This window comes from Monopterus albus, unplaced genomic scaffold (genome assembly GCF_001952655.1).
Source record: "Monopterus albus unplaced genomic scaffold, M_albus_1.0 scaffold42.1, whole genome shotgun sequence".
NCBI lineage: Eukaryota > Metazoa > Chordata > Actinopteri > Synbranchiformes > Synbranchidae > Monopterus > Monopterus albus.
Genome location: NW_018127922.1, coordinates 599,946 through 620,607, shown reverse-complemented (window position 1 = coordinate 620,607; position 20,662 = coordinate 599,946). Strand labels below are relative to the sequence as shown.

The window sequence follows — 20,662 nt, the reverse complement described above, 5'->3', positions numbered from 1 at the left end:
TCTGGTCTACATTTGAACAATCGTTCTTATGCTTTTGGTTCTGTTTCATATAAAAAATGTCCAGAGCACCTGCTAATCCACGTCTAAAGGAACATCACTGTGGCCAACATTCAGCATTTCCTACAAGAAAACTCACTTTTAGCAGGTTTTCTTTCACAGAACAGTGCAAATGAGTTCACAAATGATATTATAGTTTGATATTCTCTATTGCATCTGTGTCAGTTTGGCACTTTATAAGATGTAATAACTTTGTTACACTTCTTTAAACTACTGGATACCGATAATGACCAGTCTACATTGCTACTGACACACTGAGATAGAGTATGTGCACACTGAAGACTGATTTAGACTACTAGGTCGCAGGACTACCACTAAATACAAAAGGAAAAGAACTCCAGGAAGTATGACATAATCGGGAAAATGCATATGCTAGTATCATCACTGATGCTTTATTAATGATGGCAGATAATAAGACCGGTGACAACCCATGTGGCAGTGGAAAAGGTGGAAATAATTAATATTCATTTAGACAAGCAAATACTGTTCTGGCTTGGGAACAGTTTTTTGTTTTTTTCCCCTGAAAATAATTACATCTACTACTCAGAAGCTGCTGCAACTCACTAGTTCAACAGATACAACAGTTGGACAGGCCTTTGTGAGAGCAGTCTACATTGATCACAACATAGAAAACACAGAAAAAAACACAGGTTCCACTGACACACTGAACAAAAATGTATCTTCGATATAAAAGACAACATTCTTTTTCTCTTTTCAGGGGCTATATGGACATAAAATACAGTTTAATTCAATAACATAAATAAATAAATAAATAAATACCATTCATGAATAAATAAATAAATACCCCATTACCCCAGACTATTGTAAATGGTCAGTTCCACATAATACAATAAGGGTAACATACTGTATGATGACATGTGCTTTCTTTGACTTATAATTTATGTACATGAGCAATGTGATTTACACCCTTTCCTTATGAGTTTACAATTTGTACTGAAGCAGTGTCTCCATTTGTTGCATACTGGTCACTATCAAAATTGATCTGTAAGGGGCTGTATTCCATGTGCGTTACATCTTATACACAACATTTACAGTTCATATGCTTTCACTGTGTCCTCCGCTCTCCTCTCACAATATTACATCATTTAAATGAGATTTTAAGGGAAAAAGAAAAAAAAACCCTGCTAAACTAGTGAATTAATTGCCTCACTATGTTAATTTGTTGTTCTTCTCAAAGAAACAGGAAGTCAGATACTTGTACATCTGTGCAAATGCCCTTATTAACACAACTGAAGCTCTCAAGTGTATTTATTATCAATTCATATTTTCCAGCTTGTTTGTTTGTTTCTCATTTTAGAAGAAATGATACAGAATGTTCTCCTGCCAGGGAGTTTAAAATGACCTACAGCTTTCCGTACTGGCGTTAATTGTAGATTAGTTCCTCTATTTGTAGGCAAAATCTCAAACTCTCGTTATGCAGTTGCAGTTATTGCTCTGCTAATGTAAAGGGGAAACATGATTAGTTTTTATAAGAAAACCTAACGTGATGTAGTATTATTCTCTTCAGAATACAAAAGAAGTGTGTCATTATGTAAATGCATGCTTTTAACTGCAAATGGAGAGGAGGGTGAGAGGCCCATGTTGCCTATAATGTAAGCTATGATGATTAAGCTAGTTGTCTGGACTGAAATTCAGGGTGGATAATTTTGCCTGTATTCAAAAATGATTCCTCAAATTAAAAGCATAAAATCACATTTTTGTCATTTAATTTCCCAATTTTCCTAGAAAAAAGTATAATTAAATCCTGACTGATAATCAACAGTACTAATTTTTCCATAACCAACAACAGAGGACAATAAAACGTTGATTTTTGGCCTGAAAGGTGCATGCAATAAATGTAAACCACTACTGTATGTAATAGTAAAATATGTACAGGGTCTGTACAGTTGAGCATTGTCCATAGATGGCATTGTCACTCTCTGACCACACACGAAAAATGCAATGTTCAATTGTGCTAATACAATAAATAAATATAAAATAAATTTGCGTTATTAAATTCCAGTGTCACAGCTCCATTAAAGTGCTTCAGATTTTATATTTTAGTATGTTATGGGGAAAAACAACGGAAATGATGAAACAGGAAATGTCATTTTGATTTCTCTGTTGAGTGATTGATATGCTTTGAATTATTATAATTGTGTACTAATTGTATGTCTAAAAATAAAGCTGTTGCTAAATTTTCTCTGAAAAAGAAATTTAAAGGTTCCAAAAAAAAGAAGAAATCAAAATAAACCAAAATTCAAAATAAAATAATGAAAAAAAAACAAAATTTAGATGATTTTTATATCTCGCATACAATCAACGCTTTCACAACACATTTACAAACCTCTTCGTGCCAGTATAATGTAATGCTACAACATTTGCAATGTCTGTCAAAGTTATCAGATACAATGGCTAAAATTTAAAAAATTATTATGAAGAAAGTAAAGAAAAGGCTTTAAATCAAATCATTAGGCATTTCAGTGGGTCCCCTCTTTCAAATGTCCCTTGCTGGCATGAGCATATGTCAAATATAATGAACTGTATGATAAGGCTGGACATACCAGGGCCTAGAGATAAAGATAGGAGACCCAGTAGACCAGGTTGAAGAGACCAAATGCAGTGGGGAAGAAGATGCGTGCATACGAGTCTATCTTTGCAACGCGGATGTGCAACCTGCCATGCCGCCAGGCTCCAGAGCGGCAGTCTTCAAAACAGCAGAAGAAGCTGGTGCAGTCCTTCCCATCCAGACATTCGTAGCCGTACTCCTCGTCTCGCTCCTGCATGTGCGTGGCGTTGTTCATCTGAATGGCTGTGGCTGAGCGTGGACGGATGTCTACCGTGGGTGTCTGCTTTTAACAGGACAAAATGACAGTTAGCCGCCGGAGCTTCGGAGTGCCATAATCAAGACCTCACTGATATAACACGGGACCTAATTTGAACAGCCATTTTCTGCCTGCCACTTCATTTTCTGTCATTAGTCAGCAAAATGTAATTTGCACCTTCAACTTGCCAGTGGACCCCTTTAAGGTCAAGATACAAATAGACCCATAACTACCACCTGTGGTTGTAATTAGTGAGTCACATAGTGATAGAGTCTGTCCCTGAAGAACCCATGATGCAAATTACACCTTCAGACTAGGCTATAGTTGGCAGCTGAAGCAATCATAATATTTTTAGTTACGGTAGTCTGTGTTGCTTTATTTAGCAGCTATGTAAAGCTAGGCAGTGCCCCTCCACTTTTATTCTGACTATGCCACTGCTGCTGCAGTTCATGTAAGAATGCTATAGATGACTGTGTGGCATTTGTTCTGAAAACAGCTCTTAAAATCTTTTTAAAGCCCAGTGACTTGAAAAATGTTGTAATTTAGACCGGTTTTCTGAAATAAATGTATAAGCTATGTTGTACTGTAAGTGTCTTACAGTGCTTTGTAAAGCCACATTAAGCTTAGGCAGGAGCATGTGCTGGCAGATGTGCAGCCCACAGCACACCGTTTCTCAAGCCCAAATAAATCTTTCAAATTGTGCTCACCACTGGAGGGCACATGCATTTCATATGTGAAGACTTCTAAAATAGGACAGTGACATCAGTGACAGTGGAACTTAGTATTCATTAGCTTTTATTTTGAAATGCCCCCCGACTCTGATAGAAATGTAAGGTTCCTTGATGTGACTGATACAAATGTGTCACCCTCATGATTTAAAATAAAAATATAGTGATTGATACTCCATAGTTCATCTTCTATAAATTCCACATCACTTCACCAACTATGTTAGTAGTTTTAAAAGTTTAATGTTTTGTCTTTATAACACTAGAACAATAATCTCCAAGTGACTACTAACAGTATCTGCCCCTCTGTCTTGTAAAAATATGAGCTAATTGTTAATATTAATCTGTTTATTTTTATGTGCAACAAACATCACAATACAATAAATGCTTTGTTTTACGGCATGTGTCTGCAATAGGCATGCTCACTGCAAGAAGAAAAAAATAGGTCATTGCTGTTTTAGTGTGAACACATTATCTGCTGTCAGCATGCAGCCTTAAACAAGCCTAAAATGTGTAAACTTGACTGTATTGTTCATTCCCTACAATTGTGCATTAGTGCACAAACTTGCTGTCCCTTTGAAAACGATACATAACCACATACAAAACAACATACATGTTAGTTTCTGCATTTTTGTCCTTCTTAATGGACAGTATGTTGAGTTAATGAGGGGGATTAGAGGAACAGGTTATGACTCTGTTCTCAAAGGGGATTGAAAGCGCAGTGGAAGCTCAGCTTTAACAGCATCCTGCCGCATGGCCTGGTCAAGCTGGGTTGTGCTGAGTTGGTGTTAGCAAAAGAAAAGAAAAAGAAACAACACAGTGGCATTAGCAACTTTAACTGGCTGAAAGTAGACAACCTCTAAGAGAAGACAGAAGCCTGAAAACTCAGGATCATTACTGGAGGATCCCTGGGTTTTCTGGCTTAAGATGAGTATCTGCTAAAAGTGTTAGTGCAGGTGGATTTTTCAACAATACATTTAGACTCATGTCTAGGCTGAAAATCGAACTCCGCTGACCTCAAAAATATTTGCCATAGAAAAATATTGGTATAGACCTCTATATGGAAAAGCAGTTCATCTTGACTTGTGTGTTAGGTTAAATTTAGATTTTTGCTAGTTCCCACCCACCCTAGATGTTTTTTTGTGTGTTTAAAGATTAACACACTAATCTTCTGAGATGACCTCCAACTCTAATTAGACTTAACACAATGCAGGGGTTGTCTGTTTCAGTCTGTTAAGGCTCTGGCGACTCTGTAGGAAGCGTCCAGTTGTGAAGTAGGGCTGCACGATTAATTGTTGTTTTTTTTAATCTCGATTCAGACCCCTTTGTGATCTCATTCTCACATGATAGTGATTCTGCTGTCTTTGCATTAGCTGGGAGATCCCTTGCATCAAACCAAGTGATCCATTATCCTTGTTAAGCTAAATTAACCTCTAAATAATGTCGAGGTACATCATGCCATGGTGAATGTTGGGACAGGAACGCCATTTTTGGTGGTGCACGCTGTATTTATCTGCATACATTTTTGTTTTGATTAGCTAAATGTTTCTTAAATCATTTAGATCTTGCTTTACTGACTGAGGTAATTCAAGATGGATAACCTTTGCTGACTGTAGCCAACTCGTAGTGGACCTATATATCTGGTCTATGAGAGCGACAGACAAAAAAATTACTCTGCACACTGATCTGAGCTCTCAGTTCAGGAGCTAGTGATTTTGTAGTGAAAATCCAACAGCTACAGGTTGCATTTTCTTCCTGAGGATCATGCAGGCTTAGGTAGGTTCTTAGGTACTGAAGGATGGTCTTACCAGTTTGGATTTGGATAAGCTGCCTCCTTGAATAACTGGATGAGGCTTCAATAGTTTAGTGCTACATCTGGCTATAGGTGAGCTGTATGTACATAATTTAGAAATATGTTGTGAAAAAAATAATAGCGAGCATTTAATTGGTCAAGAATTGTGAGAGAAGAGTGTGATTCAAAGTTAAATGGAAAAAAAAAACATAATTCATATTTTACCAAGAATCGTGCAGCCCTATTGTGAAGCCCAAAAAACACAGAGGTAGAGATTTACTGGCAGGAGAAGGTAAAGAAGAGGAAGCTATTGCAGTGGCTCCTAGTTCACTGCGGTTACAACAGCAACAAAAAGTGAAACAGGATACCTACAGTATTTACGTTGCCCATTTAGGGGCTGAGTAGGAGTACGGTAAGAATGCAGGTACATAAAGTAGGAATAGATAGAGGCATATCTACTGTAGAACAGACAGAAAAGCAGTGAGGTGCTGGGGGCTCAAAGAGCCAAAATGCAGCAGACACATGCAGTCAGACACAGGCAATATACCTTTGAAGAAAAGAGCCGGAGGAGCTTTTGTCCAGACAGGAAATAAAGAATATGTGGAATTGAAAGAGAGTAACACAAGGAAAAATAAACAGAAACACAAAAATAATGTGTGAATATTGCTGTGCTGTGCTGTCTACCTCAAAATGGAAAGAGAGCAAAAATACTGTAAAAACATACATGTTACAAACATATGTGAGGGAAATGCATGGTGGGATATACAGAATCTCATGTGCTTCTTACTCCGCCATCACATTAAGGAAATATTACAGCAAAACTGCAAAGATTAAATATGCATGTTCTATTAGTGAGTGTGTGACATTATTCCCAGGTTGTTAGAAACATTTGTTATACACAGCTATTCATCAATCATCATTCATTGTCAATCACTGTTACTTCCATTAGTATGTGTAATTTCATCATTAATAATATCTATGCATTTTAAGAAGACTTAAATCCTGTGTTGATTTCATTTAACATAAACTGCCATGAAACAATGACATGACCCAAATGTCCTTTCACTGGATGGCTTCATTGCGACTTTCTCTGAATGCTCTTCCCGGTGATTCTGCACACCAGCTGCACACACGACCGCACCACTAGTGCTAGGCTAAGGTGGACCTAGTTACTGTATGCACTTTAATGCCATGGCAGTAGAAGCTCAGACATATGTTGATGGCAAAAGAATAAGACTGCAACACCAGGTTTTAGTTGACATTTGAACCCACTCCAAATAATATCACACAGAGAGGAAGTGATTGTATAGTACTGTCAGCAGAGAAACCCTGTGGCTACAAAATTTCTGGAACTAAAACCTCAAACCCAATGAGACACCTTAAGGTGCACCACATATACAGTAAGTTAATGTAATGCATTCTGAAACACCAAGATCTTGATATTTCCTCAGCTTCCTATTATTCCCATTTGTTTAACAATTCATGAAGAATTTCAAAGACTTTCTTTCCTTGCACACTACCCCCCTCCCCCTTTTCGCAAGTCATTCAGAGAACCTACAAAAGCTCCTCTGAGATGGCAAACTGGCAATAAACCTTTCACATCATTAGCCATTCATTTATCCACAAGACAGACCATGTGTAAAACCTTACAGAGGCTGAAACTAGAGTGCTCCATTTTCTCCCACGTTCCAGTTCAATGCTCCTCTTCATCCAAGCACAGCACACTTAGAAGATTAATTTTTAATATCATTCAGTCCAAAACCATGCTATGACTTCAAAAACAAATTTTAGTTACTAACAAAATAATGCATTAATTTTGTCCTTAATTGGTATATTTGGACTAATTTTTATTAAGATTTTTTCATTTCTAGAACCATGAGACCAAACTAGCTGATTAGGCAAAAGGGTTAGTTTTATTCTGTTGTGATACTTGGCACTGTACAGCTGTTTTCAAAGGCCTATCCCTGTACTATAATACAGTGGAGGAGTCAGTGAGCGTGTTTTTTAAGAATATTTTTAACATGTACAGTATATTACACACTCTCACATACAGTAGTACATAAATCAAAATAATAATGTTTGTAGCTACAAGGTACAAACAAGCAACTTTTCTTGTTCAAAGAATTCAAGCAGAAGTAATAATAATATTTAAAAAAAGCCCACTGCATTTAGTTTTAGAAAGACACTTACTGGGTTTTTCTTCTTCTTGTCCTTTTTGGCACTCGGCTTTCTGTTGCTGACAAAGTAGTGCAGTGTGCCGTACTCTATAAGTGCAGCAAAGACGAAGATGAAGCAGACGGACACAAACAGGTCCATGGCGGTCACATAGGAAACTTTTGGAAGGGATTTCCTGGCAATAGTACTCAGTGTGGTCATGGTCAGCACAGTGGTGATGCCTGGTACAGATAATGGAGAAAACAAGGACATTTAGTTCAGTGCTATATAAAGACAGAAGCAGTCAAATACAAGTTCAATTATACTTTTCTGTTGAATTTAGTGTTATGTGTCATTTCTACATTCTGCACTCCTATTACATTTAAAAAGCTCTATGATTTACTTGTTAAATATTGTAAGAGTAATGCCACTAGAACAAAATGTTACTGTCATCTTTTGTTAACAGTAGCTTGTCACATCATGTTAATATGCTAATAAAAAGGCAAAATGCATCTCATAGTACCTAATGTGCTATCTGTCATGAAGTAGAACATAATGTGCATGATGTTTACAGATTTTTAGCTTTTTTTTTAAGTTCAGGTGCCTTATGAAAAAGTAATGACATCATTACATGCAATAGGATACCCTCCCTAATAATAGCTTTGCAATTTGAAGAAATCTGAAACCTATTGAAATCCAAGTGGAGATTCAAACTTGCAGTGGATGTTTTTAATAATATTCACAGATCATGATCCAGTTTTTCAATGTGTTAATAAATTGTTTAATTCACACAGCCAAGTGCTCATACATTTTTCAATGTAGGAACACATGCTTCCACATATTAGAGTGTAGAAAGTAAATGTTTCACATTAGAAACACTTGTATTGCCCAGGGAAAACAGGATCAGTGAAAAATTGAAGTGGGTTGAAACTACATTTAATGGAAGGTGAAGCAGATTTATTTTGTTGAAGAATATTTTGGATAATTCTCGTCCAGTGTTTGAAAACAAACCCGAGAGCTTGCACAAGATCTCACGCACATGCAGTTGGCTCTGACTCATGCTAAGGTCAGGAAATTATGGCCACTCGGCACCTTCAAGGTAACATAGTCGGGTCTGGGGTTTTGTAATGAAAAAACATGACACCCAGTCAGCGCTTTCTTTCCCTGATGCGCTTTTAATCATTTTTCAACAGTGGCACAAATCTATCACACAGATGAACAAGCTAATCCAGGACTGACAGCTGATAGACATTAACTGTGAGTAGAGGCAATTCATTGTTGGTTTCAGCCTCTGTATGGGGATTGCTAAAAATACTGTTAATATAGAACAGCCTTATCCTTTAAGTAATGAGTAAAGAGAGAGTACTTCTTTTTACTATCCGCAAGCTTGGCTGGTTTACACTTCAACTGCCACTGGCCATAGTACATCCACTATCTGGTATCCCTCTCCTCTTTTACTCTCTTTGTCATGTACTGGTATGAGTAGGAAATGCATTTCATAGTATAGGGATACAACAGCAACATCACAAGACCTAAACGCCAATAGACCCATCCATGTAAGGGGACCTGCCTTGTATTTTAAAGATGATTTATGTCTAAATTTATTGTATGTTGAAATGACATCAGCCTGCATCAGTTTAACAATCCAGCATTGTGAGTGGATTGATGTACAGTATTTCTGGGTGGGATTGAAGGACTGAGAATGATGTCATCTCCAATAATCCACTTCCTAACCACCTGGCTGCCTGTACCTTCTGCATCATCCTTCAAAGAGGAAATTAAAATATTTGAGTTCTGCTTGCAGGGACTGTTTTACATTCAGTTGTGCTTGCTCATAATCATACTTCAGGTCAGGATTTGGAGCCTAAAGGAGCCAAAACAAGCTGATCAAGGAACATGTATGTAGCCACATCACAAGTGAACTTCTGAGGATGCACACTGGATGCCAAGCTGACAAATTTTCTTGAAATACCAGCTTTTGTTCTCTTTTTTTCCAGCCTGTTTGTTAGATATTAATAAATCAGTCAGATAATTATTAGACAATGTGTTGAATCAAATGTGTTAGTAATGCAATTTAGTAAGAATTAAACTCTGCTCTAGTCTGTTCTGTTTCAAGGTTGACAGATAGAATGTTGATTCTGAAAAGTGTACCTTGACACCAATTGTTTTCTTGTATTAATCCTGTGTTAGAATTATGTCTGAATCAATGTTTTAGTTACGCACCATGTGACAAGACACACACATGTTGAAATTCTTCATTTTGTTATGACTAGTGCTTGAAGCATGTGGAGCATAAGATAAGAGATGGAGTCGTCGGACTGACTCCATCTCGTGATGTTTTGTAATCTTTTTGTGTAAGGGGTTAGCCCAAAACATATAAATGTATTAGGCTCTGTGTTTCGGGGGCTCTTTCTTTTCCAGCAGCCTGCCTGTGGATGTCTGGAGGAAGGAGCCACCTGGGTTGTGTTTTGTAACTTTGCTTGTGGTTTAAATAAATCAGCACTAAAATGACAAAAGACGGACCAATAAAAGAACTGGGGTATTACATGTCACCTTTTTGTATTCACTGAAGAGGCAACCCATTGTGCAACCTCAGCATGATAATGTAGGTGATAACCAGAGGATTGGCGGTTCGATTCCCAGCTACTCCAGTCCACATGTCGAAGTGTCCTTGAGCAAGACGCTGATATCACCGGTGTGTGAATGTGTGAGCGCTTGTGTGTACAAATGGATGAATGGGAAATAGTGTAAAATGCTTAGAAAGGTGCTACATAAGTATAAGACAATTCACCATTTACCATCTCCTTCCTGCTGTAATACGTAATTGTCTCATTAAGGCATGCATGAAAATGTACAGTATGTGCCAGGATAGGCTCTTCTAATCAAGATGAACTAGATTCTTAAGCAGCTGCCCTGTCTCTGAGGGTAAGAGGAGGAGGATGATAGATAGTGGAGAAAACAACAGGAAAAAAGAATGGCAGGGCAGAGGATGCTTAAGCAGACTCCATTTCAATATAGGCTGGTGTGTGACCACCACAGGGTTCTTGATGCAATTCACAGCAGGGAATAATTAAGGCCAGGATGTCTAATGAACCTCGCTGGTACAACTAAAGCATTTGCATGTGTGGGCTAGATGGACTGATAATACAAATAAACAACATCAAGCCTGTCGAGCCTTGATGAAAAGTTATGTAATAGACAGATATGGAGCCTAACAGCAAACAAACAAAAAAATAAGCAGTAGAGCTATTTAGTAGAAACATTTACTAAAAATCTTTGACTTTTTTAAAATTTACTACAAATGACCAAAATCTTTTCATCATTTTTCTTTACCCAAGGATGTCCTGGCTGGTACTGCATCCTTGTTAATCCAGAATGAGACCCAGGAGAGAACAACAATCAGAGTGCATGGAATGTAAGTCTGGATGGTAAAGTAGCCCATTCTCCTGCTGAGGTCAAAGAAGACAGTCAGCACCACATAGTCTCCTGGGGACAAATAACAAGAGAAACAAAAGAGTGAGGACATTGTGGAATGTCTGACAAAGCATCAGGGATATACAGTTTTTAAGAGAGATAAAATTCACTTTAAATGTGTAAAAATGGTAGAGTGATTGGTTTTGAGTACTGTTTGTAGTACATACTTGAAAACAAGGGCAAGATCGTCATGTACATTAGTGCACTGAGAAAGTTTTAAGAAAGTATTGATAAGGTTTGCATGATCAAAGAAGGTTGTCAACACAGAAACACAAAGTGTGCAACAAGCTGTTAAATCACAATCTGATCATTATATAATGTGACCAAAATCTTCACAGCCTGGTTGCTCAAGGCAACTTCAGAGGGCTGGAGCCGGACTTGCTAAGATACACACACAAACCCTCGTCTCCTGCCAGCAGTTAGCTGGGAAATGGGCGCCAGCATCCAGGTGTCGATGAGCCACCTCTGAGCTGGCTGTCTGACCCAAGCAGATGCTAGGTATTAAAAAGCTGAGGTTAGCTGAGCCCAGATACACCTGACCCTGACATTATAGATCATCTGGCCTGACTGTTCTAAAGTGCAAGCTAAGCACACAGGCATACATGAATGCAACCTTGTGTGCAACCTCTTTCACCACACATATTTGAAAATGAGCTTCTAACACCCTTTCAATGAGGGTGAATGGACTCAGGACCAGACCGAGAGATGGGCATGTCAATGACAATCACATCTCTCACACACACACACACACACACACACACACACACACACACACACATCAGTAGCATCCCTGCGAGCCTGACAATGCTTGCCAATAGTTACTGCCCTACCTAAGAACCCGTCTGTCTTGTTCTGTCAGTTTAATGGCAGTACACTGCTGTCCTCCAGATCAGTCAGTTGAATGCTAATTGAATAACATGAGACCGCCTTGTCTTGTCAGTATGGCTTGTAACCTGTAGGCCACAAACCACACTCAGCCATGTAGCTACAGTATTTGTGTCAGAATGTGTGTGTTTAAGAACTCCTAGGGCACAGAACAGTCTCTGCAGACGGGGAGTGAACAGCTGGCTAATAATTTTCCTCATGAGAATGGGTGCACACCACATAATGCAGTTTACTGAGAAACAGCCAACATCTGTGCATTTGTTTGTTAATGAGAGACAGAGAAAGCGATGAGGCTGCCAATGTTTATTATGTCTGCAAACGTGGCTCTGTGAGTGAATGCTCATTGCAGCTGGACAGGAACCAAGTCTTTGTGGTTTATCCCGGCATGTGCCTCTGTTCATTGATAGCATCATTAAATAAAGCTAGTGCAGTAACCCCAGCAGCACAATCACAACTGTTCACATCACCACATATGTTTTATGCTGAGGTAGGCAGGTGTACATGATCTTATAGTGTGATGCCTCGGGTTCTAGGGGTACAGGAGACACATGAAGCCTGCTCTCACAGGTGTTGCAGCCCACTACTTTGTTTTTATTAACATTACATTAGCAGGGCCCCTTAACCAAGACCCCTGACAGCTGGGAAACTGCTGGTTAATACACTTATTCCAGCTTGGTCAGCAGCACAAAACCATCTTAACATTTCCTCAGACTAATGATAATGGGCTTTCCACCTTTCCAGGGTGAGGTCAGCTGGTGCAAGACACTCCTGCAATATGCCTCTCCTTGTCCATATGCCATAGCACTTGCCAGGAGAACACTGAAGCCATGTTATCGACCACTGTCCTCCATTCTGGCAGGCTGATGTATCAGACTGCCTGCATTACGGATTTGTACTAATGCATCCGTTTGTTAATGACTTCCTGGTTTTACTCAAAATGGTTTCCAGTTCCCTCACTAGCTTAAGTGTTTATCTGGGATTTCACAACATTACCATAGGTGAGCAAATAGTTTAGTGCTTCTGATAAACAGTCACAACACAATCAGTGAATGTGTGAACACTTTACATTACACAGTTCAGTTTGCAAGTTGTTTGTTTATACCTGATGGTGTGAATTTTAGAACAGTGATGCTGCCATCTTTCAAATTAGTCTGATGGAATATGTTTTTGTCTGTAAAAATGAATGCAGTCCTGGTATGTGGGGTTAGTTGGCATATAGACGAGGGCATTTATGTGCATTAATACCAATTTGAGATATTTCTCGATCACTAGGGACTTTAAATTTAAGTATTGCCCCTTTGTAAAATGCAGTTGATGCAGCTGTCCCCATGTCGGCCCCCCAGAAAAACAGCACATCAACTTTGTATCAGTTCCGTTCTACAGCTTGCCTTGTTGTCATGAAAAACAGGATTCTCACTAGAAATCTAGGAACCCCCTCTTTGGTACAGTTTGTTAAATATTTCTTTTTATGATTTACTAACATAAAAATGGTGGAGTTTTGCCTACTGTATTTACCCAGTAAAAGGTAAATACATCCTCAAATTCTGCTAGAAGCCTCCCGTCCAGCGTATTTGAGAGTCACTGAGGGCTCAGTGGTTGTAGGAGGCGTGACCTTGTGGCTACATAGTGTGTGATATGGAAAGGTTAGACTAATGCTCAGTGTAACATTAAGTCAGAGCAAATCAGCCATGATACTGTTGGACTTTGCTTTTCTACACAGTATTTTTGTGTGAGAGCAAACACCTGCACACAGTGGCATGTTCAGTCTGTATATTTGGGGGAAAAAGTGGAACCTAATTCTTATTGCTTCAAATTCAACTTCAAACTATCTTCTTGAAATTTTGGTTTTTTACAAATTTTGTTCAAGATGGGAGGGAACCTTTGGTTGTGACAGTATTATTGTACACTTTATTGTGCTGTATAGACAAAGGTTTGTACATTTATTCGCAGGCATGCCTGTGTGTGGGATGAAAACTCCTACTTTATTTCTCATAACACTGCAAAGAATTGAAGCTTTTTGTGCCTGTGTTCTTTTTAATGGGAGCCCTCAAACTAACCTTAGCTTGTGCTTCCTATCAGTCAGTGCCACACACAGAGAATTGTTCGTTCACAAGACTGTTCATGCTTCATCTTTACAGGGTGTATAGGTGGCTCTCTTCATAAATGAAGCACACTAACAGCTGTGTGAAAACTCAACATTGCAGACAACAGCTCACAACTATTGTTTGTATTAAGATATACTGTAGTTAGAAGTATTTTTATTAGGATCACACATTTCCCTGGCAAAAGCAAAGCGCTGATATAATCTATGGGGAGCAATAAAGACCTGGCAGGGATGATCATTCATCAGAAAACAGCATTGCTTCATTGTTAAAAGCTGCAGAAACAAAAGACTCAACATAAATTAGACACGCACAGCAGAGGGTGAAAAAAAGATTGTTCCTCCAGTATGAGCCTTCTACCATGGTGGGAAATTGGATGTTATACTACTCCGACATACAGAGCATGTTATAACATTCTGTATTTGATGAGAGTATTAAACTCAACTTCAAACTATCTTCTTGAAATTTTGGCTTGGAGGGGGGGAAGTGACATGAAAATATCATTCTGCCGGCAGCCAGACTGTAAATTGGTGTGGATATAGATGGGCAGGAGAGACCTGAGGCACATGCTGGCCATCTAGTGAAGGAGGATAAGCTAGACACATTGTGGAGTTGATGACAAGCTGTCGTACCGAGCTCCTCTGCTGTCAAGGGTCATCTATATCGGAGGTGACAGTAGAGGCTACTCTGCGCATGTCTGTTTAAGACAGGAGCTTTGCTAATGACCAGAGTTATGCCATGGCTGGTTGCCAGGGTCAGCGATACTTACAGACAGTGTTAACTCACCAGTCTTTGCGACATGACTTGGGGCTATTTGTGAGTGATTAACCAGTAACTGTGGTTTTGCATTTTGCCTCTACACAGGCTACTGCAGCTTTTCCTACCCAGTAGTGGGTGGCAAGATGATGTCACAGTGAAAAAAGGCACAGGATTGTCATGGGGAGTAACCAGACAGCAGTTGACAGAGTTTGATTACCTTGTTGTTAACACTGTGTTTACTGTGACAGGGACTGATGATTATCCCTGTCTCAGATGCACTAATGGCTCTCAAATTATTGAGAGCAAGGCTGTTTAAACAATTTATGACAGCTAGTACAAAACTGCCAAAACAGTTTCTCTTAACATTATTTGAAGAGTTTAACCGAAAGTGGAAAAGTTAGAAAAACAATTTTAAAATCCGTCTTTGATAAAAGCATTATTTTTGACGATGAGACATACTGTTGTCAGGACCAGATTAATCTGCATAGGAGCTCAGGGACAAAGTACTCTCACACACACACACACACACATATTCTCCCAACCAATCTTGCTTGAGTCACAAAAACAAACCAGTATTTCTCTGCTGTAAAACATTCCTGCCTTGGTTTACTGTATGAATGTGTGTTAATTTGACTGAACACAAAGTGGGAAAGAATATGCACCAAGGAAGGATGGCTACAAGTGAAATGTTACAGGTATTAAACCTACATTTTCTGACTGGGAATATAGGATATACATAGGTCTAAAAATTTGGTCAAAACACAGATGTTCAATTTTTTTTGTGGCCCAGTTTTAATTGTGCTTTAGTTGTGCACATCAACAAAAGAATTTGTAATTAACCAAACCAACACAAAATAATTACAGAACATGTGACGGACACCTCCTCTGCCAAGTTGTTTAAAAATGTTCTTGAGAAATCTTATATCAGGCCACAAACAAACATCCTGTTTGTTCCTCATCATCATCTCACTTATTTAAGTTCTCCATGGAAATTTTAAAGACTGAACTCCATTAGCGAGATTATTTCCGTCACATCATGCAATTAAAAACAAGGCCAACACATTCGTAATCTACTTCTCTCACCTCTCTCTGTCTTAGACGTGTTCCAGCTTACCTTGTCTAAATATGGCTTCATTATTTCTTATTCACACACTGAGGAGAAATGCGATTTACACTCATTAAATAAGCTCTAAAATTTAACTCCCACTGTACTTTCTCCTGATGTTTTTTTTTCTGGTCTTAGTTTCTGTTCTAATCAATTTGGCTGGGTGATAGGGCTTATCCTCACTAAACAGTCACAACACTAATGGCTAAACGTATTAGTCCAACTTGTGCTTCTGTAAAAAATAACACATGAGCTGCAATTAAAAATAAACACAGCTAATTTGAGTAAAGTAAAAGCAAGGAGAGGAGAAGAGACACTGAATCTGTGGCAGTGATAGAAAACTACAGTTAAGCACACAAGACCAGCAATGAGAAGGAGACTAATGGACAATATTTGCAATTGTTCTTCGTAATACGTATATTGAACAATATAAATATAGATTTTTTTACTAATATATTATGATTGATTTAAGTCATTTTCCATTTTATATTTTATCGTTCTGATCTACGTATATGTGTGGTGCAGGACACTGGATGTGTCATTACAGAAAAAAAGGCCTCAACACAAAAGGAACAGCAATGTACCACTATGTGGTTAGCTTCAGCATTAACCCTTGTGGCAGAAATGTGCCTCAAACACAAAATCACTGGATGTTATAGTATGGGCCATATTATTATTATTATTATTTATTTTATAATGAAGAAATTATCTTGTGTGAAAAACAACTCGGCAATAACAGTTTATCATCAATGATGCTGTAAACTAAACTACAAGAGCTTCCCAGACCTCTTCCCTGTATCAAGAAATACAGAATATAAATTTAGTTTAGAAAAATTATATAAAATAAACTGTTAAAGTATATGATTGGATGCATTACTGAGGTCACTGTATCAAAATTGAAACATTTAACAGTTAGGTTGAGTCATACAAGTCTGAGTTTCACACAGTGGAATGGAATGGAACAATGTGTTGGTCTTAGCAATAGCAATAATGTTTAAAATTTAAACAGAACAGTTAAGCTCAGACAAACATCGTACTGTATGAGCCAAGACAACCAGTGTCCGTTTCTCTGCCAGTTGGCTTTGTACTATTACAAATTAGACTTTTGGATCACTGGTCTAATGCTTTGAAATCTCATTAATCATATTTAAAACACTTTATAATTTTTGGGAAATTCAATAATACTGATTGATGTCTCTTCATACTCATTAAGTAGTGTTTCTTTTTAGCTATCTTAGGAATCACAAAGCTTTGCCAGAACAGCGCTCCCAGAAAAAAACAAGATGTACACTGAAAGAGACATTCTCAGTGGGGTACACCCGGTTCACTCGTAACCTCAGCTATCCAGTATGAATATTATCGGTGCATCCCCTCAAAAAGATTCAGCCACAGTTTTGTTTAAGATAACACCTTTGCGTGAAAGCAAGTGAATATGGTAAACTTTCTGCTACCAAGTCTCTGATATCGAATTAGCATAAAATGCACAGATAAGATGCACTGGCTTTTTTAAAGGCTTGACATAGCCGTTCATCACATATAAATATTGATTCAGAAGAGTTCTAATGCAACTATAAAACAAAATAGAATCCTGGCTGTACAATGCCATTAGGATTTATTGTTGCCAGTCAGAGATTTATCTACTTATGCCACACATTAAACAACTAGACACATCATGTTCCACAACTACTCTCTCCTTATTTCTCATGGCTAATGACTTTGAAACCCTGGGTTGCAGATTATTAGGGAGGGTAATAAGCTGTTTGAGAAGAGAATCTGACCCGGGCACTGAAGTTTATAACATTTTATCAGGCAATGAGGGCTTGGCTTAGGAACAATTGCTCCACAGGGTGTCATCAACTTTGAACTGCTTTACACCAACTCCGTCCAACTTTACAGGGTAGGAAGAAGAAATTGTCAGATTTTGTTTGTGTGTGTGCATGTAGATGCAAGTATGTAGACATGCACTTAAACTATAAGAGCTGTAAGATTTTGAAAGTCCTTCATTATGCAAATCTGAAAAATAGAAGCCCTTTTGTTCCACTTCCAGCAGAATAATAAATTGTTAAATCAACTTCACCTCATCATCGCTATGACATTTATGAACTGTTTAAAGCACCAGAAAAAATCTATCATTCATCATAACATAAAAAGGAAAAATAGAAAAAAATATACATTATGAAGACAGCTAAGCAATTGATAATCCATATTTTTGTGTAAATCATGATCTGTCCTCAAAAAAAGAGCATTTGGAGGACTGACGACAACAACAAATTCAAACTCTGTACACCCTCTGCTGTGTACTGCAGGCACAGTTTTATATGCAGGTAGTGGTCAACAGTGAAGAAAACAATTGCCTTTTTTTGTCCTGAAACGCGCTCTTCTCTTATAGCTTATTACTATTCCCTGTTTTCAGGTGTTAATTACTGACTTAATAGTCTGTCAGCTGTCAAAGGCAACAAGAGAGAAAACAAGGCTGAAGGTATGGGGCTTGTGTGTGTGAAAAGTAGGACACAAGAATGTGGCACATGCAAAATAGAAATCTCTTCTGAGGGAGTGAGCAGGGAAGATGGGGTCGGGTAGGGCGGAGCAGACACTTGTAAATGTGAATACTGTTAAGGCGGGTTAGAATATGCACATGGAGGATGGGAGAGGGGAGGGAGAGGAGTGTAAATTGGTATTTTACTTTGCAAAAGGAGGATTCTAGCTGAGTCAGTGCATTTTTCCTCCCACTCCTGTCCATCACAACTATCACCCAGAAGCAAGAGGGAGAATGCAGAGAGAGAGAGAGACATGGATGAAGAGGGGGGAGGGAGAGATTAGCGAGAGCTGCTATTATAGCAACAGAGTTGCGCCACAGCTAATGGATTGTTTTAGCGCTTCTTAACCTTTTTCCTTCAGCTAGACAATGTGATTATCATTTGATAAAAAAGATGCAACGTATTATTAGGTCAAAGTGTTTGTCATATGCACAGTTAGGAAATGTGTTTCCCTGTACATTAAAATTATTACTTTGCCATCCACATGAATGCCATATAATTCAAGTGAAATATAAAGTAGATGAGCAATAACACAAATCTAAATAGGGAGTAAAATCACAAATCTAAGGCACTTTAAAGCAGCAAGGGAGTAAATACAAATACAAGAACACAATATAATGTATGCTACGTGGGAGCCGTGGAGTGTAAATACTCAGCAGTGAGTGTGCAATTGGGCATGTGCAAAATGAGTTTGTAAGCAGTACAGGTGGAATTACATTAGGTAGACCCTCAGCTGTTTAGGAGTCTGATGGCTGAGGGAAAGAAAGAGTTTTTCAGTCTAGAGGTCCTACATTTCACACTTCTGAGCCTCAGACCGGAGGGTAGGGGTATAAACAGTCTGTGCTGGGGGTGGGTGGGATCTTTGAGGATGGAGTCTTTACCACTCTCTGCAGGCGCTTGCGGTCCATAGCAGTAGTGCTGCCATACCAGACAGTGATGCAGCTGGTCAAGATGATGCAGCTGTAGAAGTTGCAAAGGATCCTAGGCGACATGCCAAACCTCCTCAGCCTCCTCAGGAAGTACAGCCGCCGTTGGGGCTTCTTGACCAGCTGAGTGGGGTTAAGTGTCCAAGTGAGGTCCTCACTGATGTGGTCACCCAGGTATTTGAAGCTGCTCACCCTCTCCACTTTGAGCCCCCGGATGAACAGTAGCTGATGAGTTCTCCTCTCCTTCCTCATGTCCACTATCATCTCCTTCGTCTTGTCCGTGTTGAGGCTGAGATTAGACACCAGACCAGCCACCTCCCTCCTGTAGGCTGCTTCGGCCCCGCCAGTGATGCGACCTATCACTGTGGTGTCGTCTGCGAACTTTAGGATGATGTTGTCTTTGTGGGAGGTTTCGGGTGAATAGGGTGTAGAGGATGGGACTGAGGACACATCCCTATGGGGTGCCAGTGTTTGTAACAATGCTGGCTGAAGTCCTATTGCCAATCCTGACAGTCTGGGGCCTACCAGTCAGAAAGTCCAGGATCCAGTCACAGAGGGTGGAGGGCAGACCCAGTGTGGGTGAGTTTGTGGGGGATAACTGCAGTGAAGGCGGAGCTGTAATCAATGAAGAGTATCCTAATGTAAGAGTATATTACTGTAATTAAATAACTGTTTTCTTCTATGGAGAACATGATCAACCCATTGTGCAGGATTTGTATTTATTTAGTTTGTAGTGAAAAAAAACAGGTTTTTCTCCTATAGTTGTTTTTATATTTTTCTTAAAATAGAGGGATTTTTTAAGCTAACCTACTAAGACTGACAGTTTTGCTTATATGTGAATTTAATGCATTACACTGTACTTTATCATTCACATTGGAATACTTGACACCAACATTAGTGGGGATCTATATGGGGATCTATAATACATACACATACAGTGGGTACGGAAAGTATTCAGACCCCCTTAAATTTTTCACTCTGTTATATTGCAGCCATGTGCTAAAATCATTTAATTTAAGTTCATTTTTTTTCCTCATTAATGTACACACAGCACCCCATATTGACAGAAAAACACAGAATTTTTGACATTTTTGCAGATTTATTAAAAAAGAAAAACTGAAATATCACATGGTCATAAGTATTCAGACCCTTTGCTGTGACACTCATATATTTAACTTAGGCTCTGTCCATTTCATCTGATCATCCCTGAGATGGTTCTACTCCTTCATTTGAGTCCAGGTGTGTTTGATTATACTGACTGGACGTGATTAGGAAAGCCACACACCTGTCTATATAAGACACTACAGCTCACCGTGCATGT

The 20,662-nt window shown here is 38.8% G+C and overlaps 1 protein-coding gene across 4 annotated transcripts in view; it reads right to left on the bottom strand.

Moving 5' to 3' along the window:
• Positions 1-933: 933 nt before the first annotated feature.
• The window catches only part of gabrg2 (gamma-aminobutyric acid type A receptor subunit gamma2), a 45,671-nt gene continuing 25,942 nt past the window's right edge, over positions 934-20,662 (bottom strand). The window contains exons 7-10 of one of the 4 annotated variants that reach the window (XM_020599762.1): positions 10,887-11,039; positions 7,590-7,795; positions 5,947-5,970; positions 934-2,909 (exon numbers count right to left, since the gene is read on the bottom strand). In XM_020599762.1, coding sequence (XP_020455418.1) covers positions 2,628-2,909; positions 5,947-5,970; positions 7,590-7,795; positions 10,887-11,039 — 665 coding nt within the window. In that variant the 3' untranslated portion in view covers positions 934-2,627. The remainder of the gene's footprint in view (positions 2,910-5,946; positions 5,971-7,589; positions 7,796-10,886; positions 11,040-20,662) is intronic. The other 3 variants (XM_020599763.1, XM_020599764.1, XM_020599765.1) reach the window with 3 other exon arrangements.